Source organism: Pygoscelis adeliae, unplaced genomic scaffold (genome assembly GCF_000699105.1).
Source record: "Pygoscelis adeliae isolate BGI_AS28 unplaced genomic scaffold, ASM69910v1 Scaffold178, whole genome shotgun sequence".
NCBI classification, from domain to species: Eukaryota; Metazoa; Chordata; class Aves; order Sphenisciformes; family Spheniscidae; genus Pygoscelis; species Pygoscelis adeliae.
In genome coordinates, this window is record NW_008825323.1 from 3413034 (window position 1) to 3423408 (window position 10375).

The following is a 10375-nucleotide window of genomic DNA, read 5'->3' on the forward strand; positions in this document are numbered from 1 at the left end:
AGAAGACACTGCTCCTTTTTTATCACTCACATGACTCCTAAGATGAGAAAAGCCAGACACTGAATTTGCCTGGAGAGGCATCTAAAGAGCTGTGTAAGTGGAGGCCGAGAATCATTCGTTAAGCGCTCTGCTCTCGGAAAGCCTGGCTGTGATTGCCATCTGTGCACACCCAGCAATCAGGGAAATTTCTCTTGGAGAAGCATCACTTGAAAACTTCCACACACAAAAGCTGTAACCAGTAAAAGTAGTAATAGGAAAATGAAAGTTACCCTTTGGCATGAGTTATTTGTCAACAAGTAAGCTTTAAGGAGATTGTTGATACATGAGAAATTAAAGGTTTTAGCAGAAGAATCAGGACATGTTTGCCACTTACATGAAGTTACTAGATGACTTCAAGACAGGCTATAATGCTATAACAAAGTTGTTGAGAGGTTTAATGATTACACTAAAAGCTCAACTGTTTCAGGATTTTGATTTGATGAAACACAAAACGATGTCATTAAAACACAATTTGAAGGAGAATAAATCCTGTGCCACAAGTTTCCAGTCCTAGATGGCAAGTTTGGTAAATCATCATATTCCTTCTAAAATAAACAAAAAGCCAGAAGACCACATGCTAAAAGTTACCTTACTTGATCTTTTCCAACTCTTCCTCATTAGCATTGTCTGAAAATAAAATAGAGCATTTTAATTACCTTTTCTCTGCAGTACAGAAAAGGAGGCCAACTGTCTCCAACAGGACAATCCACATTTAACCACCACTGCAACTGAAGCAGCAACACTCACACTACAGCGACAGCTACACAAGACTGAAATAAATCCAGACAACTAGCAGCACTGTTCGCACCCAGGCATACTTTTCTGTGTGGTATGAACGTCTTATTTCCGGAGACAATGCATTATGTGAAATCATTTAAAAAAGCAAGAAAGAAAGAAAGAAAGAAGAAAGAAAGAAAGAAAGAAAGAAAGAATTAGATAAGCAAATGAAAAAAATGAATGTGCCATTACTGATAGTGACTTCAATTTTGACTGATACTTGAATGATAGTTCTTTTAATATTAATGTACTCCAATTTTTCAGAATACCACTGTTTAGCTCACAGGTGTAGACACGTAAGAGAAATCCTGCAAAAGGCTCCTTGGACAATATGCATCTATTACAAAATCCTTAAGGTTACCACTGCTAATTAGTTTCACAGCAGCGGTTATCTTTTGTTTGATAATTATGCACGTGGGATAGAAAAAAAGTCATGCATTGACTCTTTAAAAAACCCAAAATGCAGTAGCTCGATCCCATTACCTAACTAACCTGTAAAACCTCGGCACTGCTAGAGACAATGCTCTGACATGCCAGGAGGCAAAGTGTCCACAGACACAGATTCTTAATCATTAAATAAAAGAGACATACTGGTCAAGACGGGCGTGGACAATTTATGTGTGAACACAACCGTTGCTTAAAGCGGTTCTGCGGAAATACAGAGAAATTAATTTGTAGAATTTAATAACATTTAGCAGCCTGTTGTGGACACTGAGCAAGAATAAATCAAAGGCCATTAATTTCTATTGAAAATTTCTCTATGTCATGACAAACTTTTTTTTTTTCCTAATTAACTATTGCAAAAACACTTTCTTTTTCAGATAATGGAAATAAATTTTGAAATGCAAACATTTTCCTTGCTAGGAAATAAAAGTATTACATGTGGAAAAAATGAAAATGGGAGCAAATATGTGGGGTTTAGATCTTTGAAAATATCCAGAAACTTTTCAAATAGACACAGTTTTTTGGGAGAAGCAAAACAACTAGCTGCTGAGGAAAACTAAGTTGCTATGGACAGTTAAAGCCTACAGCCTCTGCAGTGAGTTGATGATAATTGTAGCACTGTGGCTTTGGAAAATATACACGGATGCTAAATAAAGCCAGAGAAAGCCATTTATCTAATTTTTATAGGGGAGGCACATAAGAATTAAGCAGCTTGAGGCCTGCAGCAGGCCCTGGAGAAGACCTCCAAGTTCCTGCAACATACCACAGCTCCTCCCTTCCTCGTCATTGCTGAATCCTACACAGCTAAAAGTCAGAGCAGAAACTCGGCTTCACCGGGCTTCGGACCAGGCCGTAAGCAAGGAGGAGAATACAGCCCGATAGCTGAACTAACTACGTACCAAATACTATTTCAGCTCTGAGGAGTTCACTTTGAGTAGTAGCTACAGAAACGTATGACCGTACTTGTTGAGTGCATCAGCATCATTACCACCTGTAGGAGGATAAGCTGAAGCCATCATAACCATCCTGAGAAGCCAATAAACCAAATATATAGCGTAGGGCAGATTATGATGGATGATCTACATGGAACTATTTCATCTGAAAATATTCCATGCCCTGAGTCCATCTCTGCAATTCTTTTTTATCTAAGCTGTTATTATCCCTCTGGCAAATTAAAAAAAGAAAAATATCGCATTGTAAGATTTAAGACAGCGAGCAAATTGGCAGCTTATTAATGTTGTTAATATTTTCATATGAAGCAAAAAAAGTATGAAGCGTCACTTGGGATAAATTATTTAAGGAAAAAACAATGCTGTGAATTTTATTCTCATTAAATAACAACATCCAAGTAGCACTCATATGTTTCCTTTTCTCCATTTTCTATGCTACTCAGGCCATCGGCAGTGGTGGAACAGCAGTCCCCCATCTCTGCTGGCCCCAAGGCAGCAGCTCCCATCACGCTACCAACTTTCTAATTTCCTGTAGCTGAGAGTTGCCTGTAAGACCAAGGTTGGAAACAACTGTTGTAGAGAAGACATGGGAGACATGCGGCTCTGACGAACTCACAGTCACTCTGCAAGTTCCCCAGTGACGAAATCTGTGCACTGAACTCTGCTGGAGGAAGAGCCAGAAAAACTCACATGCACTGCGGCACCGATGACTACAACACCAAACACAGAACCTGCAGACATCACGTACACGTTTTCAGCTGGCATGCATGCAACTACAAATGGCACACAGGCATGCACAGCACTACATGTATTCAAAGGGAAATATTAATAGAATACTGTCTGAATTAAAGAAACAAAACAGACGTCACTGGAGCAGGTCTAAGAAAAAAATCGAGTCACTGCTAGTTCTGACTTCTTTTAAACTGGTCATCAAAAGGAGAAATTAATGAAAAATACAGAAAGTACATCATAAACACATTATTTTTTAAAAGAAGAGTTAAAAATAATAAAATTTTTTTAGAGCTCACAGGTTTTAACATTTTTATATACACATACTTTTTCCATACTTTTTTATTTCAAGTCTTCTTTGTTTACACTAGTTATCTAAGCTAGCTGTCCTCTCAAAGCAAAATAATTAAAAATGCTGCATTAATCTAAAGGACAAGTATTGTTAACAGGACAGAACAAATGCAAACGGATTACTGGAACTAGTGCTACTGCAACTTAGTTGTGTTAGGCTGGAAAAAGATTATACTTTTCACAAATACTAAAGACGTTCTCATTTTTACGGCTGCATAAGAATAATTAATCAATTCTGATTCACAATTCATGATTGTTCAAAAATCAGAACAAATCAGATTGCCTTCATTTATCAAAATTCAAAAGAATAGCACTTCTATTCATGTACATAGTTTGAATGATGTATTACAGGACTATTACTTTAAAAGTTCGTATTTTTATGCCTTTAGAACAAGCACTAGGTCGCAAAAGACAAAGATACTTACATACAAGGTTTCCTAGAAATTTTGATTTGTTCATGTGCCACGTTCATATGTTAACACTCAATAACTGCAGGCTAGTTCTGCATTTTCTTCCAAGAAAATGTACAACAAAAATCAAATAGTGTGTTCTTACTTATGAAACCAGTATACTGAATCTCCTGTAATTGAAACCATGTCCGATGTTCTTCTACTGGAAACACACAAATTGTAAACTACTTAAGCACTGTTTTTCACAATCCACCAGCACTCAAAAATAAATACTCCCCTCTCCTAGTCTGTAATATAATTTTACATACAGTTACACAAACATATGCATATGTTAATATCCTTAATTGATATTTGAATCCAAAGATGTAATCTGTTTTCATCTCAGGAAATGGGACCTTCCAGCTATAAATTCTAAAGAACATCAGTCAGCACACTGAAAATCTGCATTTCATCAGAATTTCTTTCAGAAAGATAAAGAAGAGGATGGTCCTGTGTGTTCCAAATCTCTCTCTCATGTCTTTACACACCTCAAGGCTTCACAAAAGATAGTTCTATCCAAAACAAACTATTACTCTTTCAAACTGATTGCTTATTTTTTAAATCATTTGTAGTAATACCTCTCTCACAGACAGGCGGCAACGTACAACAAGGCCCCCGATTTTGTACCATTTAACCTCAAACTTCCAACTGGAATATCTTATCCTCCAGCAGTGTCAATATTTCTTGCACAGTGTGACAGGATGCATCTTCCTGCAATATACAGGTACATTATTTTGATATTGCAATAAAATGCTTTGAAACAAGACCTGTCCTCTAGCTACACAAACGCATTGTCAAAAGACCTTCCCTTTATCCGTACATCAATGCATGACCTCCAAAACACTCTCAGTCGCTGCAGTTCTGGCAGTGGAGGGATCTCCTTGGGAAGCCTACTCTGCATCAAAAAGTTACCAGATGACACATCACAAACAGCAAGTCTTGCTCAACAGGGCTGGGTTTGGATTGTGACTACAGAGCTGCCCAAAATACAGGATCAGACATGATGCTGCTTCTATGGCTACACAGGAAAGCTATTACTTCTTTCGCTGAAGCTATTCCTTTTTTTATTTCCCCAATGGTCTTAATAAACACTCTCATTTTAGGTATATGGAATTGAAGTACTGAAATTTAAGTACTAGCAGTTAATTTCTGAATTCTTCAGCTTGATGATTTAACCATTTTACACGTGACATGTGCAAGCAATTTAGAGTTAACACCTGAACAAATTAAAACTTGTTCAGAAGAAAATGTATTTTTGAAATGTAGGCCATATAGGGATATCAAACCAACAGGATTTAAGAAAATTTGCAATGAATTAGGAAAAAAATGCATGTGATGTGAAGAGACAGTGTTTCTACGTCTTCTATGCAGCAGTCATTAAAGCATATTTAAAGGTGCTTACAGGTTTTTATCTAAATATTTCAACTATACTATTTGAATTATTACCTATATAGAGATATCCAGGTAGAAGGGAAGCAGTAATCATTCAAACAGCACGCTACACAGATTGGAAATGTAGGAGTTGCTTTAATTACTACTTTATATGGTACACATTTCCAGAGTGGACAAGAATTAGTCTCGATCCTCTAACATAACATTTTAAAATTTATTGATCTCAACCATATTAAATTCAATAAAAATTATCCTCAGTATTACAAGACCTTTTAAAAATCACCAAGGATGACAGTTTAAATGGAGCGATTCATTTTGTAATATATCTGCTCCTTAGAGAGTAAATAAAATCTGATAAATAAATAAATAATTACATGTGGTAACTGAATAAAAGATAATTGCGCCTTGAATTATTAAACTCCTAACACATTCATATACAGCAATTCTGTATTAATTTTGTAGGTCATCTTCTCTACATTTTGACACACATGCTCTGATTTTACTGCAACTTTGTTAGAACTGCTCTGAGATGCATATCTTGGGAAGACTGCTTCCTAATAATGAAGTTTCAGTTTAGGAATCAGAATCTTAATCTGAATCTTGAGCATTTGCAGAATGAAGTCCCATGTAACAGTTTGAATGGGAAGAAGAATTGCTAACTTAAACTAAGCTAAAAGGATTAGCTTACTAAATAGAAAGCTAATAATGAAATGCATAATAGCACAAAACCAATTCTTCCTCCTATTACAACCAGTCAGTTGGATTTGAAAAAAGTTGCTACCCAGCGAGTCTATGGCGCTCCCATTACTTTTGACGTTCAGTTGCGAATTCACCGAGCAAATACCCATACGAAAGACATGTTACACTGTAGTGTCTTAATTTCATTTTCTCACCTGTGATTTTCTTGAGCGCTCTTTGTGTAACAGCTGATAACACTGAGCGGCACAGTAGCTATCCTATCTGTATGATGAAAAAAGGAAGCTAATGTGCTGTCCACATAAAGGTTTCCCACATAACAATACAGTATTTCTGTGCTGTATGATTTAGGATTATGGCAGGATAATGCCAAAGCCACTTGGAAAAACAGGGCTATTACCAGCTGACTCAGAAATGCTGGTCCTACCCAAATACAGACAAAAAAAACCCGGAATGAATACATTTTTCAATTTACGTGATAAACACTTTTGTGGTGCAAATTTGCAAGATAGTATTCTGAGTTGTCTGGACAAATGTATTGCTAAAAGAAAGAAAAATACACTGTTTAAATAAACATCCTGCACATTACTACCATTTTCCATTAGTTTTGTTAAGTTCTAACAGAATGTCATGAAGAAAATTAACAGATGAGAAACCTATTTTCAAAACTCTACATCTCTGTCATACCAGACACCAAACACCTAGTTCCAGTAACTGGCTTACTAGCCTATTTAATAATAGCAAAGAGGAAAGTGGAAAAAGAACAATATTACAACCCACCAATATTCCTCAGGTATGCAACAGGGTGATGTGTCACACTGCAGCATACAGAAACATATATGCTCTTACAAAAACCATACAGTTGAGCATATCCATGGAAAATTTCATCAGATTTATACTTTTTCTTGGCCTCTCTGAAGCCAAAGGAATCCACATTATTTTACGACCTCTGAGCAACACGTCATCTCTCATTTCTGCCACAGTTGTAGTACTATTGCTCAAGTCAAAAGTCAACTGACAAAAAGCTCATAAAATACATCCAACTAGAGACAGAATTTGTCACAACTAACAGGATCTATAAAACTGGAAACTATTTTCACTTACAACTAAGCAGCTCAGAGAACTAAGATTGATGAAGGAATTACAATAAACCTAGAAAACCACACGATTTTGTAATTGAAATCTGGTCATGAAATTGAAAAATATCAAATAGTACTTCATCACTAGATGCCAAAAAGCAGACATACTACCTTTCTTCAAGTTTCTTTATTTTCAGTGTGGAATAGGATTCAAATGTTCTTATCTAGAGATGGCAGCACTAGGTCCAAAATTCTTCACCAGTGGTTTACTGACATTTTTCCACGTTAATCAGCACCATTCACTTGCCACTGACTTTATCGGAAACTGCTGAACATTTATGTTCCATCTGGATCCCTCGGTACTATCTCAGGGAGGATCCAATTCAGATGAAGTATGCTGTACTATACCAGAAACACCGTCCAGTGTTATTTTAAGAATTGGAAAAACCAAATTCATCTCAGAATATGTGGTTTACTCTTGTGCTTTAAGTCAACCAACCATGGGAACAATTGCAAGAGTGATGGCACATATTAAAATATTTAAAATTACCACTTCTCGCTGTTCTTCTCTAGGAGCCAACAGAACTGATAACAGTATACTTCCCAGATCATGGTCAGGGTAATGAGGATCCTTCAGACTCAAGGTAACATCTGTTTGCCTAGAAGACAAAAATATATGCATTTCTTTTGATTTCAGGCTCTCAGATAATGAAATTTCTGAATCATGAGAATTAAAGGCATCTGCATTTATATGGAACTACTTGAAAATGATGTCACAAATTTATGCCCTTTCTACTTTTAAGTATTGCAGTCTAAACATTCATAAATAAATACTCAATATTGTTACTCTGTGTTAAGTACTTACACATAATGAAGTAATCAAATCTGAACTGTAACATTAATGGATTAAAAAACAGAAAAAAAACCCAACAGTAGGTGGTAATGCTGTGAATGAAGATAATATAAAAACAAGATTAAAGTGGTTATAAAACTAACCTCTCCATAGACACTGTAAAAAATGTTGTGCGTGATCAGTTATATATTATTAACATTCATATTACAGTAATTCCCTAAACATAAGTGTTTTTCCTCAGCTAGTTTTATGTGGTGTAGGTTTATATAATTATTTTCCAGCACAACGTTCTACTTGCAATTCTACAAACATGATATCAGCAGACAACCATAAAGAATGACTCCGTAGGCTTGTTTGTGCCATACCTGTTCAATTCCAATGAAGTGAGATCCAAAAATGCTGAACCAATAAAGTCATCTTGAAGTCCAAAGTCATAGTCAAAGACCTAAGAGGCACAGGAGATAAATGCATTGGAAATTTTTTTTTTTTTTACATTTTCTTGCTTTATGAATGGTTCTTGAAATTCCTTTTCCAGAGTTAAGCCACATGTTTCTCCCGTGTCAAACCAGGACTATCAGAAAGCAACCTGCAACTTTCTGGCCACAAAATCAAGTTTGAAACTGCTTATGTAAAAGTCAGAATGCATCATGTACAGGCATGGGGGTATACTGCTACTAGAACGCATATGTGAACCACATCAACTTTATAAAAACAAAAGAAGCATTTTTATAAACATAGGCATTAAAAGAAGGAAGGCCAAAAGAATAACTAAAGTTAAGCAGAATCATTGATTTGCTATACATTAATTGATACCTTTATCAATTTTGCAAACTACAGGCAGGAGGGCAGATATGATTGTGAAAAGTGGGTTATTACAGTACTTGCACCAGTATCAGGAATGATAAAATCGTAGATTTTGAAGGTTATATACGTTTCTAGGGTTTAGAAATATTATAATCTAAAATGAAAACTTAATGGATATGCGTAAGGAAATACACAATACACAAATACACATTTGTTACTCTATTATGAGGACCCTGCCTGCTAACTTGCTACCCAGAAGAGAAAGCATCTGGACAAATTTACTGACATCCAGACAGGAATCTGTGGCCAGTACATGGAGTAACATCAATGATTTGAGATGGATTATGCCTCCCAAGTCAGAAGAAAGAAAAACAAATAAACTGGGGACGACTTTCGGAGGGAAATAAATGAAAAGGTGGATGGCAACAAAGAAAAGTTGTGACACAAAATTACAAAAACAAAAAATGGGAAAATTTCAGTTATTGAAATCAAATTTTCTAGGTAAGTTGATTTTGCTTGGCAAATATTGTCATGAGAATTTCTGAGGACCAGAATATACTTTTAGCTCTAAGTAAGAGTGAAACCTGTGAACAGCTAGTAATGAGAACATTTAACTCAGATGTGACAGGCCTAGGTCCAAGGTGTTCAATTTTGATAGAAATACTTCAAGTATTGTATTACAGAAACTCTTCTCCAGGAGGCAGTTAAAGCTGTTCATCTTCTACAAATACCTTAATATGGACTGGGTTAAGACAATAGTAACAGAAATCCCATAGCCCAATGGCTACAGCATTGCTGCGGGACTGAAAGAGTTGAATGCAAGTATTTCAGCACAACTCTCTCATATGCATTGAACTACCCGAGTGGTGTCCTGGTTTCGGCAGGGATAGAGTTAATTTCCTTCCTAGTAGCTGGTACAGCGCTGTGCTTTGGATTTAGGGTGAGAAGAATGTTGATAACACACTGATGTTTTAGTTGTTGCTGAGCAGTGCTTACACTAAGTCAAGGGCTTTTCAGCTTCCCATGCTCTACCGACTGAGAAGGCTGGAGGTACACAAGAAGCTGGGAGGGGGCACAGCCAGGACACCTGACCCAAACTGGCCAAAGGGATATCCCACACCATATGACGTCATGCTCAGCATATAAAGCTGGGGGAAGAAGGAGGAAGGGGGGGACGTTTGGAGTGATGGCGTTTGTCTTCCCAAGTCACCGTTAGGCGTGATGGAGCCCTGCTTTCCTGGGGATGGCTGAACACCTGCCTGCCCATGGGAAGGAGTGAATGAATTCCTTGTTTTGCTTTGCTTGTGTGCGCGGCTTTTGCTTTCCCTATTAAACTGCCTTTATCTCAACCCACGAGTTTTCTCACTTTTACCCTTCCAATTCTCTCCCCCATCCCACTGGGGGGGAGTGAGCAAGCAGCTGCGTGGTGCTCAGTTGCCAACTGAGGTTAAACCACGACAAGTGGGTACTTTCATATTTTCTCTGTCTAATATTCATTCTAATGGGGAACAAAAACAAATGATGAAATCTCAGTTCATGTTGCAAAATAGAATTGTTTTCTCCCCTGACAAATTATCAAGATGAAAACGTCAAATAAATATTTTCAGCTGACTTTCTGAGTGGTGCAGCTGACACACCTGAGGGACAGGATGCCATCCAGAGGGACCTGGACAAGCTGGAGAAGTGGGCCCGTGTGAACCTCATGAGGTTTAACAAGGCCAAGTGCAAGGTCCTGCCCCTGGGTCGGGGCAACCCCCAGTATCAATAGAGGCTGGGGGATGAAGGGATTGAGAGCAGCCCTGCTGAGAAGGA

At 37.3% G+C, this 10375-nt stretch overlaps 1 protein-coding gene across 1 annotated transcript in view; it reads right to left on the bottom strand.

The window, feature by feature from the left end:
* MCTP1 (multiple C2 domains, transmembrane 1) overlaps positions 1 to 10375 on the bottom strand; it is a 176461-nt gene that overhangs the window by 144886 nt on the left and 21200 nt on the right. Inside the window, exons 3-4 of the mRNA XM_009330317.1 lie at positions 8125 to 8204; positions 7457 to 7565 (exon numbers count right to left, since the gene is read on the bottom strand). Of these exons, the coding sequence (XP_009328592.1) occupies positions 7457 to 7565; positions 8125 to 8204 (189 nt within the window). The remainder of the gene's footprint in view (positions 1 to 7456; positions 7566 to 8124; positions 8205 to 10375) is intronic.